Source organism: Raphanus sativus, chromosome 6 (genome assembly GCF_000801105.2).
Source record: "Raphanus sativus cultivar WK10039 chromosome 6, ASM80110v3, whole genome shotgun sequence".
NCBI classification, from domain to species: domain Eukaryota; kingdom Viridiplantae; phylum Streptophyta; class Magnoliopsida; order Brassicales; family Brassicaceae; genus Raphanus; species Raphanus sativus.
Genome location: NC_079516.1, coordinates 46,915,399 through 46,930,188, shown reverse-complemented (window position 1 = coordinate 46,930,188; position 14,790 = coordinate 46,915,399). Strand labels below are relative to the sequence as shown.

Here is a 14,790-nt window from a genome sequence, read left to right as displayed (position 1 = left end):
ACTACAATGCACAGGATATTAAACGTACATTTTAAGTTTTTGGTAAGTGATGTGAGAAAAAAAAAGTTTGGTAAGTAAATCATCCAGCCAAATCTGGCCAAATCCGGTTAGATAATAATAATAATTTAGACTAAGGTTTTAAATGCAGTGGCAGTCTTTTGTAATATTTGAACAATTTTAAGGGACATAGTTAAGTGTACTTCAGCTTTAATAAGATAGATAGTTTGTATTGTCTTTTTAGTTCAAAGTTGAAAAAGACTTACGGCCAATGTTTGGATTCTGATAAGACATACAGGTGGCTTATTATCAAAAGCACCAGTGGTCTAGTGGTAGAATAGTACCCTGCCACGGTACAGACCCGGGTTCGATTCCCGGCTGGTGCAACAAAGAGCTGTGATGTTGTTAGGCTTTAACGATGGTTGGGTCCACCGTATTCCTCTGATTAATCCAGATGTGATGCCATTTGACTGAGCTCTTGATTTTTTGTTTAACTTTTGTGTTTTATATAAATTTTAGTCGTTTTATGTTAGTATGATGTTTAACTATACTGAACAGACTTGTCTACTTTACAGTTTTCAGGAAAACATCTTTACCGCATTCGTGTAAAAAATAGCTTCTGTTAGTTTAATTCGAGTCCAGCAAATGTGTATAATTAACAATCTCAAAAGTCTCTCATTAGCACCCTTGGCTCATAGTTGGTAACACACTAACACACTGCTCAGTGTTCATCTAGAATATCCGGAAATTTGTTTTCTCTGGTTCATTGCTAGGCTGCTTAATTTATGTTCACTGAAAAATCATTTCATGTGTCTAAGTTGGAGGAATTGGTCAGGATTCATCATGATTGTATTTGTCTAGAGAGACAGTTAGAATATTCTGTGTCAGAAAATTAAGGAAACCTTTTGCTTTCGTATTGATGAACCTCTCTGCTTTTAGTTCTTCATTTCCATGGGGAGGCTCCAGCCATGGTAACAGTTGTAGTGCATCATCTTGTGGCATAAAAATAATTCATAATCGCTTGCTGTATTTGAGCCTACAGAAACCACTTTGACAAAGCTGGCATCTTTTGGTCACATTCTATTCACTTCATGTGTCATTATGGTATAAAGTTCTTTTGCACACAAGCGTTTTAATCCAATAGCTGTGAAGTGATTCAGTATATTAAATGGAATACTATCGTTTGACCTTAAAAAAAATTGGAATACTATACATTGGTATAGCTTTTTGTTTGCCGTTTCAGCGGCTGATATCATGTTTCTTAGCCTCGTTGTATTAAACATATCAGATGACAAAACTGGCAATCATCATCCTCTGCACTGTGTGTCTTGGAGATCATATCTTCATAAAGAGATTCAGGTAGCACGCACTGATACATCCAAGTAATATATTTGTGTTTTCTTTTTTTTTTGCTATTTCTTATGTATTATGGTTTGGTTTAGTAAGAATTGTGGCCTCACATTTAACTAATAAGTATGTCTGCCAATAGTTTATTTTGGTTTTACAATTGAATGGTTTAACTAATTCGTGAGACTTTCTTATGTATCCTGAATTTTTTTTCCACTTGCATCCCTAACTCTTCTTTGGCATAGTTTCATGGTTCCATTAGTTCATCAAACGATTTTCTGCTCAAAATATTTGCTCAATGTGTTGGCCTCTGTCTTATCACTGGCAAGTTGTGATATCCCCAAAATTTTATCCTATGCTTATTATCTTCTCTATTCCCCCTTTCCATATGTGTAGTAGCATATAGCTCTAGCATCCATGTTCAACTTGTTATCTTAATCTAGCTATTTCAAAATATTGTTTAGTTGATAGTTCATCAAAGCACCAGTGGTCTAGTGGTAGAATAGTACCCTGCCACGGTACAGACCCGGGTTCGATTCCCGGCTGGTGCATTAAAGAGCTGTGATGATATTAGGCTTTAGCGATGGTTGGGTCCATCGCACTCTTCTGAACCACAGGTTGAGATTTGCCGCACCCTGAGCTCTTTTTCTTTTTTTATTTTTCAACTATATTCTTCACCTTTTTTGTTCATCTACACCAAAGCTTTGCATCTTTCATTCTTTTGTTTTTTCTACACATAATTCTCCGGCTTCCCAACTATTATAACGTTTACGCAGATTTCATAAACGTTAAGAGTTTTCATGGTTCAAACAAACAACACAGGTCCCTACTAGAACACAGCTTGGTCGTGGTATATATGGTGTCTTATGCTTTGCTCGGTGGCCAATACCGGAACACAGATCTTCCAGCAATGTTCATGGTTTGATCTCATTTTAAATTTTGCAACTTTTACAAAATTCAAAAACCGATCAGACAGAAAAGGATTCAACAGTAAATCAAGAGTGATACACTATATTCAAAGCGTTGTATATTAATTATTATCAACTATAAAAAAAAGCGGGCGTGCTTAACCCACCAGCCTTCTCTGTTGAGATACCTGTCCTCTCGCTCTTTCCGTTTTATTTCTGTCTATCTAGTTTTATTAATTAGACAAATAAAAGACAAAAGTCACCAGAAGGTATCAAGAGCAAAACGAAAATAGTTGTAGCATTGAAAGAAAACCCGGAGATTCTCACAACTGATAATTGTTAATAAAGTCAAGAGTTGAACCAAATCTCAGAATAATACACACCAAACAACAGTCACTGGATGGGATAGTAAAATCAGGCATCTTCAGTGGGAAACTGCTTCTCCACATCTGCCACTGTCTTCTTTGCATCTTCAACTTCTGGACCTGTCGCCTCTTCCAATTCCGCCTGCGAAATTCAGCTCTTTGTAAGAGACACAGAACAGGAATTCTACACAGTTTCCCTCTAATTGTTTGTCTTTCAAAAAGAAAAGACTAAGAAAGATGCTTTCATGCAGGGAAATAATAATGGGATTTATTGGTGTGTATATAACCCGGTTTTCCGGTTAGATGTAAATGTGTAAATCAGATTAGTGGTTTAGTTCAGTTTAGAATAGCGCTTACTATATATAAGTGTAAATAATCATTTTATCATTAATGGAAATATATTTTCTGTAACAAACTTCTTCTTCTCTCTCAAAACCGGGTTATATACACACCAATAGGATTCACTACATATACATAAAGCTGTAGTCTGAACATAGAGTATATATAATAAGCGGTTATAGTCTATAGATAATTACCAAAGTGGACTTGAGGTCAGCTAAGGCAGCCTCGAGACGTTTGTGGCAATCAGGAACCATCATCCTTGACTCACCCAACACATTCTCCTACATCATCAACCCACAGAGATCATCAGCTAAGGCATCTCTTACTTTTTTTTTTTTTTAATCATAACCCGTATCCGCATTTCTGTAGAGTGTTAAAGACTAATGGATACACAAGTATTGGAAATGTAATATCGATATAGACTTATAACACAGCAGAAACACTTGTTATCATCATCACAGGAAATGATCATTTGTAGATTAATAACTGCATCATGATTTTTGAAACCTGCTGTTTGAGGTCGTAAGGGTCAGCACCATTGTCCTTCATAGCAGCAGTCTTGGCAGCTTCTCTCTCGACCTCTTTCTCGTAGGAGTGAAGCTCTTTCACAATCCTTTTGCAAGTTGATGTTTTTATCTTCAGATTCCTTATCGCTTCCATTGTTTCTTTCTTTCACTGTACAAGACAGACCGAGATAAATTAGGGTTTCCGATCTGGGTGTATACGAGACGCGCGCACTACAAAGCGATCGGGAACAATTTTGAATGATCGGATCTCTCTACTTGAGATGCTGATCTAAACATTTGAGATGGTCAAAGATAAACCAAATGATACACTGTAGTATAGAAGTAGCGTTTAGAAACGAACCAGAGGAATGGGATCGAAGGAAGACGAAGCTTTACGAGAGAGGACGCGGCGCAGAGCGACAAAATCCAAAACCAAAATACACCACCCCTTTCCCTTCTCTTCCTTTTAGAAAGAAAAATTATTTAGAAAGAAAAAATATTATTTTAATTTTTATCATATTTACTCTTATGATATGATAGATACACTTTAAGTTTTGTTAGTAACAGTATATCTCTCTTATGCTATTTTCTTTCCTCTTTTTTTTTCCCTCTCATTTCACTCCCATTTTCCTTTTCTTTCTTCTATATAATATCTTTCTATTCAAATATCAGATAGACCCTCAAAATGTGTATTTAATATAGTATTTGGTAGGATTTTGGAATATTCATTTTAGTGAGTTCTAAATAGTTTGGATGAATTAATAAATCTGTTATCAATACTATTAATATAGAAGAACAAACTTGGATCTAATTTTAAGTTATGTGTGATATTTAAAAAAAGCTTATACAGCTGAATTATCAATTCAAAAATAATTATTCATTTCCTATAATTTGACACTGTTTTAAATATGTCATCTGATTATGGTTCTATGTTATCTCAATCAACATTTTTGTGTTGTTTATGTTCTCAAACTATTATTTTCTAAATTCAGATATTTATAAATGAAAATACTGTAACCAAATATATTTATTATAATTTATACAGCCAAAATTTTCTATAAACGACACTCGTAATAAAAAAAATTAAAATCTAAAACGACATTTAATATAAAATAGAAAGAGTAACTTTAAAAAAGAAATTAAGGTGAAATCAAAGGTTTAGACTTCTGCTCTGAATCAACTGAAAATGAATAAAATATCACATATCTCTTATATAATATTTTGGTTCTCAATCTTATATGATATTCAAGATTCTTAACCTGATAATGATACATTCACATTTAGGAATCGAAAGAAATACAAGAATTGAAAAAAACGACTCAGAACTTTGAGATATTCTAAATTCCTTGAGGACAAAATGAGATTACAGTTTTCTTGGTAAAACTAATCGATCATTGTATAGTATTTTTTGTTGGTTATTTTATATCGATCTATCTATCCAAACCACTTTAATTTAATTTTGAGTAATATAATGTTTTTTTATTGTAAAAAAAGGATGCATTCGCATCCAACGCTGTAAGAATGTTTCAAGATTCGGGCATAAGAAGATAATAACATTTGAGTACTTGATGCTCAACAGTCGAGAAAGTTCACTCAGAAACCAAACCGTATTCACATGTCTTTTGCTGATAATTCATAAGCCAAACAGGGGTAGGAGATGGGATTAAACCTCATCTCTCTTTGTTTCTTCTTTAGTTAAATCTCAGTTTATGTGTCAGTGGTCCTCTCTACCTCCAGCGATTAGGCACTTTGCTTGTTGAGTTTCAAAGTGTTCCTGTCTCTCCACCCTTTGTCCTTTTCTTGTTTTGTTGAAGCTATTTTTACAGCCAGTTTCAACCTTGTAATTTCAAAATATTCAAAGTATAGTGGCGCAATACACACCAACAAATCTTGGAGCAGTAGTTTAACTCTGTTTATATGCCAATAAGCACATAAAAGACAAGAATATGGTCAATTCTATTTAAGTCTTATCAGTGCTTACTGCTTGCACGCCCTTAGTGATCATTTTCGAATTAAAACGACAATATGATAACTACTATTATTATTTGGTTCCATTGACTAAAAGAGGAAGAAAAAATAAATTAAAAAAGAACATCAAACTGTGCTTCAAAGAGCCACAACAACTTCACAAGACAGAATGATACTAATATTAATGTTACAGGAGGTTAATTACCATTACATTATGAGATTTTGTTTTACTTGGTTTTAGTAAGTTGACGCCATATTTGCTCAAAAACCTGGATGATAAGATCATGATACTCCTTTGGATTCAAGGAAAGGTAACAAGCAAGAAGATCCTCCAAGTCTTTTGAAGCTCTGATGTTGTTCTCTTCTATCATCTCCACCATTGATTCTCTGAAGTCTTTCTTTGGATCAACGGAACGCTTCATCACTGCAAAACTCTCAAAAACAGCTTGTTTGCTCTCTGATCTAGACGTGCTTCTACGCGTACCTGAGAGTTGAATTCTAGGTGAATTTACTCTTCTGAGGTTTATCCCTGCAAATGATTTTCTTCCACTAGAAACTTGGTTTTGGTATATCTTCTCTGCTCTGAGTTCGTAGTCTATTTCATCTTCTTTCTCTTTATTTATCTTCACAGAAAGATGGCTTTTAGTTGGTTTCTTGGTTGGCTTACTTGCATGACAAGCTTTCTCTATGGAACCAGACTCTTTGACCTTGTACTTGGTGAAAGCTTTGTTGTTTGTTTTGATCTTAAAGTTGGAAGGATCAACGAATTCATCTTCCTCCTCTTTGTAGAAACTATACACAAAATAATCAGGGGACCTTTCAAGAGCTGGAAATGGGCAGTGAGAGGAATCTTGACCGTTGATCTTGCTCTTGTTAAAACCTGCAGATGCAAAAGGAGGAGTGTTTGGTTTAGGAGATGGCTTGTAAAGTGTCTTTCTTTTACTCATCCTTTTTCTGTGAATAGAGTTTCTTGGTGAGTTGTGGTGAGGACTGTAAGCTACTAAGCTGTTGGAGAAATGAGAGGCTGAAGTGTTATGAGGAATAGAATCTGAGGAGAGTTTTTTCTTGTTACAAGTGTTTGAGGGAGAATAAGAAAAAGCTCTGTTTTTGGGTTTAGACTGCTTAGTCATGTCTTTGAGCTTGTGAAACCATGCATTTGGGATCATATCTGAAAATTTGAACTTGTGATTCCCCATCTGATCTCTCACTCTTCAAAAGATTTTCTGAACCTCTCTTATATAATGAAACTTTGTTTTGTTTCCCTAGATAAAGAAAAGCTGAAGAAGCAGAATCTCTATGTGACAGATAAAGAAGCTAAGACTGGAACGTATGTAGTGAGAGAAGAATAGGGGCCCAATTTCAGAAAAAAGCTTAAAGAATGACTTATGTTTGTATCAATGTATCATTATCACTAGCATCAGCGTGAACTACTTGAGACATCACATTTACACACGAATTAGTTCATTTAAGGATTATCTAAATAGCTTCAGTGCGGAAAATGGTGAATAATTGATTCAGGGGGGTTTTAAACTGAATGACTAAGAATATAATTTGATTAAACTATATGATAGAATAACCATGTTGATAATTAGTTAGCGGAATGGTAAAAAAACAACTACGAAAATATGGATCAACGGATTTAAATGGATTTTGATTGAAGAAAAATAGGCATTTTTGTTAATAAAATGAATTAAATATGTAAAACAATTTTTAAAAAAATCCATGAATTGTAATTTGTAATCTACAAAAACAAAATATAATGATTGTATCTAAATTAGCACTCTAATTTGTCCGTCATTGTATTGAAATAATAATATAACTGAAGAACAACTAAAAAAATTATTAAAAAGAAACTGAAGAACAACTACTAAATTAAAGAAGAGTAGTAAGTGAAAAATCTTTGATTAAAAAATAGCTTTGAATATATTTCCTAATATAATCACATTAATCTTAATTAAGTTGTTAAAACATTAATTACAGAAAATGAAAAAGAAATAGATGAACACATAATGTAAATTATTAATTATTATAGTATATTTATTGTTTTAAATTAGAAAATTTAGTGCAACGAAAATCACATTTACAATATATAAAAAGGCTAAGTCTACGAAACCAAGTAACCAAACGTTACCAAGCAGATTTTTTAATAACTTTGCAACAAAATCAGTTTCAACTTCAAGGAATCCACTAGAAAGTATATTAAAAAAAAGTTATTATGACCAAATGGCAAGGCAAGAAAAAATCAGCTTTAGGACTAAAAACGTTCGAACCATTTGCAGACTTTAGTCCTAAATGGATATATGAAAATTTATAATATAAACAAAAAAAATCAACATTTAACTGAAAACCTTTCACATATGTAAATTATCTTGGCTAGTACACATAATAATGAAATTATATATTTTCCTCTGGATGCTTCTTTGAATTTGGTAAAGTCTGAACCCATATCTTATGTTTGAGGTATAAATAATTTTATATAGTTATATTAAGGTGATACAGGTATGCAAATGATGAGATTAGGATAATCGAATTTTGTATAATTATATTAAGGTGATACAGGTATGCAAATGATGAGATTAGGATAATCAATATTTTCCAATTTATTTGAATAATTGAATAAATAGGAGCAGCTTTTGAGTCGTAATGATGATTTTAGGGAACATTTGGTCCAATATGTCCACTATCGCCGAACACTTTGAGACCATTCTACATGGGCGTTAAAGTTACAATCAACAAAATCGTAGAGCGCAGCATCACAGTTACAGGGTATAGCACAAACGTACTACACAGGCTTGAATGAACTGTCAGTCATCCATCTAAAAGTTGTAGAGGTTGTGAATGTGAGACTTGATCTTTCTGGATATATTCACTGAATTTGATGCAGTCAATATGGAAGGTGATTTTGCAACCAAAACAGCTATACTTGTGCTATTGAATATTCATCTTGCACGTAACTCTGCACTCTTCTTCCACTTGTAACTTTCATTTCAAGCATGTGATTTGAATGAACAGGATGATCTAAAACCATTTCCAATACATTTCTATACTCCCTCCGTTTCATATTACTTGTCGTTTTAGGTTTATGCACATATATTAAGAAAACATTTAATTTTACATATTTTCAAAACAAAAACATTATTACCAATAAACCTAACCATATATCAACCAATAGAAAAATAGAGTAGAGAATATTGTCAATAAATTTTGCATTGAAAAACGAAAACGATATTTATATTGAAACAAAAATTTTACTCTAAAACGACAAGTAATTCAAAATGAAAAAAATGTTTTTTAAAAAAATATATACAGATGTATTGGAAATGGTCTAGGTCGTCTCCAAACTTCAGTAAACTGAAGATATATCTCATCAGAAGTTACATGACAAAACTCTGCCCACATCTTCTTAAAAAACAAGTTAGATATGACACCGATATAAGAACTTAAACGGGAAACTGATCAATTCATACATTAACAAAGATCGTTGTTCCGGTCAGTGCCGGTCCGGATATATATGGCGCCTAAAGCACAATAAAAAAATGTTGCCCCAAAACTATAGCTACTTTTGCTATATTTTATTTATGTAATATAATGGTATTATTATTATTAAAATTCAGTTATTTCTAAAATAAATAAAAAACTAGTTCATTATTCTTACATGATAATTTTTAGATTTTTTCTTCTGTGAAATCATATCAATTTTGAATAATAAGTATTTTTACTAATTTCAACTTTATTGATAGCATATACAATCAATATAATTGTTCATATGTAGATAACATTTTAAAATTATAAATTTTAAATACAACAATATAATACATATGATAAAAAAATAAGTATACATAAATTATTATTTAATCAAAATTTTCTAACAATAGTCAGTTTGTAGATATTTATGAAGTTTATCCTAGAATCTCATATGTAAATATATTTTTCCATTTTGGTTCCCAGAAATGTTTTAAAAACAATATAACGAAAAAAAGAAAAATAAAGAAAGAGGAAGAAACTTAAATAAAAATTGGAAGAGTAAGAGAGACACCTATTCAATAAAAATAAGTAACAATGGAAGAAAAAAAAGATGCTGAAAACTGAAAGGGTTAATCTGTTATTATTTAATCTGTGTTAGTTTCTTAATTTTTGTCATTTATTATAATATATAGACGTATACGGAAATTAAATTGTTTGAAAGGTGATCGTATCTACTATCGTATCTTTTTATTTATTGTGATTACCAAAAAAAAGAAAAAAGAAATTGGGTCGGGGGGGGGGGAATTCGAACCTAAGCTTCCTGACACAAAAAAACATAAACATGCCACTACACCATAAACATTTTTCTCTAATTGGCGCCCCTAAAACTTTTCAATATTCTGGCGCCTAAAGCCCTTGCTTCATGGGCTTTAGGTCAGGGCCGGCTCTGGTTCCGGTCAATACATATACTTGACTTTTATGTTAAACCATACATCAACAGATTTTATGGTTCAATATTGTCCGAATCTAGGCTCGATGCCCCCAACTACAGATTAATTTTTTTAATTAATTATTTAAAATGTAAAAGCCACAATTATTCTGTTTAATGGAATAAACTCTATTATAAAGTTAAACATAAAATTGAGTTTGAACATTTTTTAATTCATACTCCATTTTACTCTATCTTAGAAGAAAATAATGGAGTATGGTTGGAAACGCCCTAAGTATATCTATGTCATTCGTTGAGCTTACTCATGTTGATGAATATGGACCACAACTTATAGCTGGAAAAATTAGGGAATGCTACGCCTAAAAGAAGGAAAGCATTTATACTATCTTTGACTAGTGTATCGACTCTGGTTGTAAAGCCACACCATACGTTTGGTTTCCATAACTTTTTTTTTCCATATAGGAAGATCGACACATTTTTGGTGAACTAGCGGATGATTCATAGTTTCTTAGTATGGATATATAACTCGACAAGATCCATGAAACTAACGGATGATTTATTTTTCATTAGACGTGGGACCATGTTCAACAAACACTTCTGCATTGACCCACCAATCAATAAACAACCTTTTCAATATTCAAAAACGAAAGTCATCATCTTGGATTTTGTTCACAAGCAAGAGCCACCAAACACTCACCCTTCCTAAACTTCATGGGACTCCACCATCATGATTCATTACTTTCACATCCAAAGACGTGAAACCCACGCAACACAAGCCAATCTTTCTAAGTTTATACACACCAAACAAAACAGAACAAAAAGCGCAAAGAAGATCATTATACTACAGGAACAACAACAAAAAGCTTCAAGAGAATGAGAGTTAAAGCAACTTTGATTAACTTCAAATCAAAGCTTTCCAAATCATGCAACAGATTTGTCTCTCTCTTCCGCTTCAGAGTTAAAAGATCTCTCTTTATCAGACCTCTTCGTCGTGTTCGTCACGGCAATGTCAAACCTAGACATCATCATAATCATCCCAAGAAGCCAATCTGTTCTTCTTCTACTTTGCTGTCTTGTCTCTGTTTTCTCAGCATAAACAAAGACCCTGAGATGATCCAGACCAAACCTAGAAGATCCTCTTGTAAGAAAAATTATCAGTTCAATTTTGGATAGAAAATGGGACATTATTATAAGCTTTTTGATCTGTTTTTACAATTGCCATTGCAGTTAGTGTGAAGGATGATGATTCTTTGAAGTTAATGCATTCCCCTCTAACGCCAGCAGCAGCCAAGAAGCTGTTCACTTCACCCATCACGACGCCTGTGTCTGCAAAACGGACCAAGAAATGGCTGAGCTCAAGAGATACATTCGAAGACAATGCAGTGGAAGATGCTTGCAGAAGCTTTGAAAACTATCTGATTCAACTGATTGCTGAAGAAGGGAAACTGGATGACTTGATGGACATAGAGGAGCTTCTATCCTGTTGGAAGAATCTTAAGAGCCCTGTCTTCATTGAACTCGTCTCCAGATTTTACGGAGAGCTCTGCAGAGACCTGTTCTCAGATTAATGAACTGATCCAAGAATGATCAAACCTAAAATCCTTTATCTTACTTTTGCAACAATCATTGTACACATCATTTTAAGGTTTCTAAAAGCAGAGTGAAACTAAAATGTCTGAAGACTATCAAGATTGTAATATTTTTTTCTCTGAGTTTTACATAATAAATAAACTTGGATTTATCTACTAGACCCACAAATCAAACTCAAAAAAGCAAGGAAACTGATAGAAAATTTTGATAGAGACAAATTTCCGTTTTAGAGTTTATATATTGAACTTGTGAATGAATAAATTACAACCGGTTAGACTAGTGTTTATAACTTCCAAAAAGGAAAAAAAAATCTGATATTCATTTTGTCTTTGTAATGTTGTATACATCCAATATTCATCCAGCCAAAACGAATGTGGACTTTTACTGATGCACGAAGATTTAAGTTGCTTATAGAATCAACACACTGAATCTTAAATGTGTACATAGTTACAAAGCAAATGATATCCCCTTACCTACAGAACTTTCAAAACTAGAGCAGAAATGATTACCTGAAAATTTTTCAAACAATCAAAATCTAAAGAGCTGTTCTTTCTCACCCTTCTGTTTGAGAAAGATAAACATGAGATTTAAACACTGAATCTCCAACCTTATACCCTGGCATTGTGATAAACTCAACTCTCAAGTCTTCTTCTTCTTCTTCTCTTGCATCATCACCCACTACAGACTCCATGTGCCCACTTGAGAACTTTGTTCCTCTTCCGACCACAAAGATCTTTGCTTTTAGATCCAAAGACGCTGCAAACGACCCAAGAACCCATACCCACTTCGCCATTTTCGCAAAGATTCGATAGAACACCGTTCTCGGATGCTTACCAAGCATAACTAGCCCCCTCATATCCAAATTCCCAAAGAAGGAAGCTTCCATCGACGGATGAACAACCAAGAGATACTTCCGACCGCAGAATCTCGCAAACGCGGAATCAGGAAACGCTGTTAACGCGTCTAACGGATCGTCTAAACTCATTAGCTCGGTCACATCGTAAGGATTAAGCTTCATCCCGTGGAACATTCTCCGAACGATGTACGACTCGAAAGCGAACTTCTTGTCTGAGTTCTTGGCGTACGTCACGTTTCCAACGATGGATTCAACCGCTTTCTCCAGATTCCAATCCGTAGCTTTCATGAGAGTGATTAACGGCTTTGCAAAGTCGTGTATCGACTTAGAAGCAGATCTAAACACAAACTCAAAGGAGGAGACACTCACGAGCCTCTCTTCGAGTTTCTTGTTCTCTGCGACCAAACAGTTGAGTGTCTCCTTGAGAGTGTGAATCTCACTCTCTTTTGGTTTTAATTGCGTCTTGAGTTCCCACAAACGCTTCTCGTTCGCTTCAACTTCATCTCTTAACCGGTTCAAGCAAGAAGCAGCGTCGAGCTCGGCCTTGGCCTGGAGCTGCTTGGTTTTGAGGTAGAGGCGTTTGAGTCTTCGTAGCGTCTCGAGGTGAGACACGACGAGGTTGTCTGCTTCTATGATCTTGTCTGGATCGTAAGGCAGATGAGCTCGTTGAAACTCGAGATAGGCGAGCTTAAGCGCTGTAACGGTGTCGAAAAGCTTCGAAACCTCAGCATCGTTCCAACGAAAAGTTGGAATCTTTCTCGAAGGTTTGCAAGTGATATCCCGAGTTTCGGCTTTATCATCTTCGAAGAACAACTCTTCTACTTCTTCGTTACAAGGGTCGTTAGGACTTGGCTTCTGGTCAGGGAACACACCAACGGATCTGAATTTGCAGACTTTAGCGAACTTGGAGATGATGTCTGAAAGATTCGATGTTTTAACGACAGCCTTCTCCATTTATTGAACAAGAAAACCCTAAACAAAGCAAAAAAACAAACTCGTTACAGAAAGTGAGAAGAGGAAGTTTGAGATTTTTCAAATTGTAGTAGTTAAAAGTCAAAGCAGAGACTTAAAACAAAGATGCAGAGGAACAGAGTGACAGAGAGAGAAACTCAAACAAGAAACATCACAAGTTCAATCACAGAGACTGTTATAAACTCTCAAGTCAAACACATTTGTCGAAGAGAAAGCTACCGTTTAAAATCGACAGATAAGGCAGAAACAAAGAGGATGGATAAAGAAAGAACCTGTTTGTGTGATTTGTACACTTAGTAGCAGCCAAAGCTAAAGATAAACCCCTCAGAGGAAGGCCAAAGTTCCGAGTCTTTTGTGCTCTGTTCTCTCTGCTTTACACAAAATGCTTGTTTTGTTGTTTAACCTTGGAATGAGCTTTAAATTATAGTATTCTTCTCTTTTTTTAGATCTTGCTCGAAGACGAAATTTACAGGAGATTTTAAAATAAACAAATTACATATAGCCTCGTTAATTGTGATGATTCTGGGAATCCTAAACCATAAATCAACTATTATTGGCGTTTACTTCTCTTTGATTTTCACCAGTTTTTTTCAAAACAATTATTTTATTTTTATTTTATTAGTATATTTTTGAATAAATCTGGGAATCCAAGAGAAAAACCTCAGGAATCTCTACAGACACCGTCGCGGAGAAACAAAAACCTTTGTCTCCCTCTTACCTTTTTTGTATTAATATAGTAATCATAACTAAATTAAATAATTACTTTTTTCAACTGTGTAAATCTTATTTTGTTTCATGCTTCTTCGAGTGTTTAGACTTTTGAGGGAAAGAGAAAGACGCAAAGTACCAAAAGAGGTTAAAGCTGATTTTGCACACGAGTTTTCTATCTCCCTCCTCTGTCATCTTTGTCTTTGAAACTGAAAACAAAGTGCCTGCCTGTCCCAAGAAAAACGTTCGGACATGTACACTAGTAACTGGGCCTCGTTTCAAGGCCTATTTTGATTTTTTTTGAATTGTTGGGTTAAAATTCAACCCTTTCTAAAAATACCATAACACCAATACGATGAGGCCCGTGACTGAAGGCATGATCTCGTTAGGGAGCGATACATCCGACCATACAGTCCTTGTCAAAGGAAAGCCCGAGCTCCTCCTCATTATGCAAATGTAAAATTGTTGTGCAATCCCAACGTTTGTTTACAAAAATCATTGAGAACGAAGCTAACCAAATAATTTTTTTCTGTTTCAAATATATTTTTTAAATAGTGACAGTGGCATGCGGTTCAAATGTTTCTCTTCCCCTTGACAACCTACTCTCCTAGACCAGTTAGCTTTTGGCTCCCCTTGCTCACCGGACTCTTTGCAATGTTCTGCAGATTTAGTATTCTTCAAATATATTCCCCCACCGAATCTTTAAAAGATGAATCAAATATGTTCCAGAAAAAAAAGTTGTTTTTTTGTGTTGCGATAATTTGATGAATGACCATATTTGAAAGAAAAAAATATATGATTTGCAGTAAGCGCGCGG

General features: G+C 34.3%; 4 protein-coding genes and 3 non-coding genes across 7 annotated transcripts; 4 read left to right on the top strand and 3 right to left on the bottom strand.

Annotated features, from left to right (window-relative positions):
* Window positions 1-312: 312 nt before the first annotated feature.
* On the top strand, window positions 313-383 carry TRNAG-GCC (transfer RNA glycine (anticodon GCC)). The gene has a single exon. It is a non-coding gene; the product is annotated as a tRNA-Gly (tRNA).
* Window positions 384-1,824: 1,441 nt separating this feature from the next.
* Window positions 1,825-1,895, top strand: TRNAG-GCC (transfer RNA glycine (anticodon GCC)). The gene has a single exon. It is a non-coding gene; the product is annotated as a tRNA-Gly (tRNA).
* Window positions 1,896-1,900: 5 nt separating this feature from the next.
* On the top strand, window positions 1,901-1,987 carry LOC130497321 (small nucleolar RNA snoR114). Its single transcript, XR_008936319.1, has one exon. It is a non-coding gene; the product is annotated as a small nucleolar RNA snoR114 (small nucleolar RNA).
* Window positions 1,988-2,529: 542 nt separating this feature from the next.
* LOC108836383 (tubulin-folding cofactor A) lies at window positions 2,530-3,985 on the bottom strand. Its single transcript, XM_018609543.2, has 4 exons — window positions 3,827-3,985; window positions 3,467-3,634; window positions 3,154-3,240; window positions 2,530-2,759 (listed from the first exon to the last, which is right to left on the bottom strand). The coding sequence occupies exons 2-4, from the start codon at window positions 3,617-3,619 to the stop codon at window positions 2,667-2,669; spliced, it is 333 nt and encodes a 110-aa protein (XP_018465045.1). The 5' UTR covers window positions 3,620-3,634; window positions 3,827-3,985; the 3' UTR covers window positions 2,530-2,666.
* A 1,513-nt stretch (window positions 3,986-5,498) lies between these two features.
* Window positions 5,499-6,815, bottom strand: LOC108810033 (transcription repressor OFP2). The gene has a single exon (XM_018582162.2). It carries the CDS (start codon window positions 6,627-6,629, stop codon window positions 5,661-5,663), a length of 969 nt encoding a protein of 322 aa, XP_018437664.1. The 5' UTR covers window positions 6,630-6,815; the 3' UTR covers window positions 5,499-5,660.
* Window positions 6,816-10,678: 3,863 nt separating this feature from the next.
* On the top strand, window positions 10,679-11,595 carry LOC108810853 (transcription repressor OFP17). The gene is made up of 2 exons (XM_018582930.2): window positions 10,679-10,988; window positions 11,075-11,595. The coding sequence occupies exons 1-2, from the start codon at window positions 10,721-10,723 to the stop codon at window positions 11,413-11,415; spliced, it is 609 nt and encodes a 202-aa protein (XP_018438432.2). The 5' UTR covers window positions 10,679-10,720; the 3' UTR covers window positions 11,416-11,595.
* Window positions 11,596-11,794: 199 nt separating this feature from the next.
* LOC108836454 (protein GRAVITROPIC IN THE LIGHT 1) lies at window positions 11,795-14,118 on the bottom strand. Its single transcript, XM_018609613.2, has 2 exons — window positions 13,538-14,118; window positions 11,795-13,265 (listed from the first exon to the last, which is right to left on the bottom strand). Exon 2 carries the CDS (start codon window positions 13,245-13,247, stop codon window positions 11,991-11,993), a length of 1,257 nt encoding a protein of 418 aa, XP_018465115.1. The 5' UTR covers window positions 13,248-13,265; window positions 13,538-14,118; the 3' UTR covers window positions 11,795-11,990.
* Window positions 14,119-14,790: the final 672 nt, after the last annotated feature.

Coding starts and splice junctions, on each gene's coding strand:
- LOC108836383 (XM_018609543.2), bottom strand. CDS start 3,619: ATGGAAGCGATAAGGAATCTGAAGATAAAAACATCAACTTGCAAAAGG. Junction 3,241..3,466: donor CTTACGACCTCAAACAGCAG/GTTTCAAAAATC, acceptor TTGATGATGTAG/GAGAATGTGTTGGGTGAGTC. Junction 2,760..3,153: donor CTGACCTCAAGTCCACTTTG/GTAATTATCTAT, acceptor TGAATTTCGCAG/GCGGAATTGGAAGAGGCGAC.
- LOC108810033 (XM_018582162.2), bottom strand. CDS start 6,629: ATGGGGAATCACAAGTTCAAATTTTCAGATATGATCCCAAATGCATGG.
- LOC108810853 (XM_018582930.2), top strand. CDS start 10,721: ATGAGAGTTAAAGCAACTTTGATTAACTTCAAATCAAAGCTTTCCAAA. Junction 10,989..11,074: donor CAAACCTAGAAGATCCTCTT/GTAAGAAAAATT, acceptor TTGCCATTGCAG/TTAGTGTGAAGGATGATGAT.
- LOC108836454 (XM_018609613.2), bottom strand. CDS start 13,247: ATGGAGAAGGCTGTCGTTAAAACATCGAATCTTTCAGACATCATCTCC.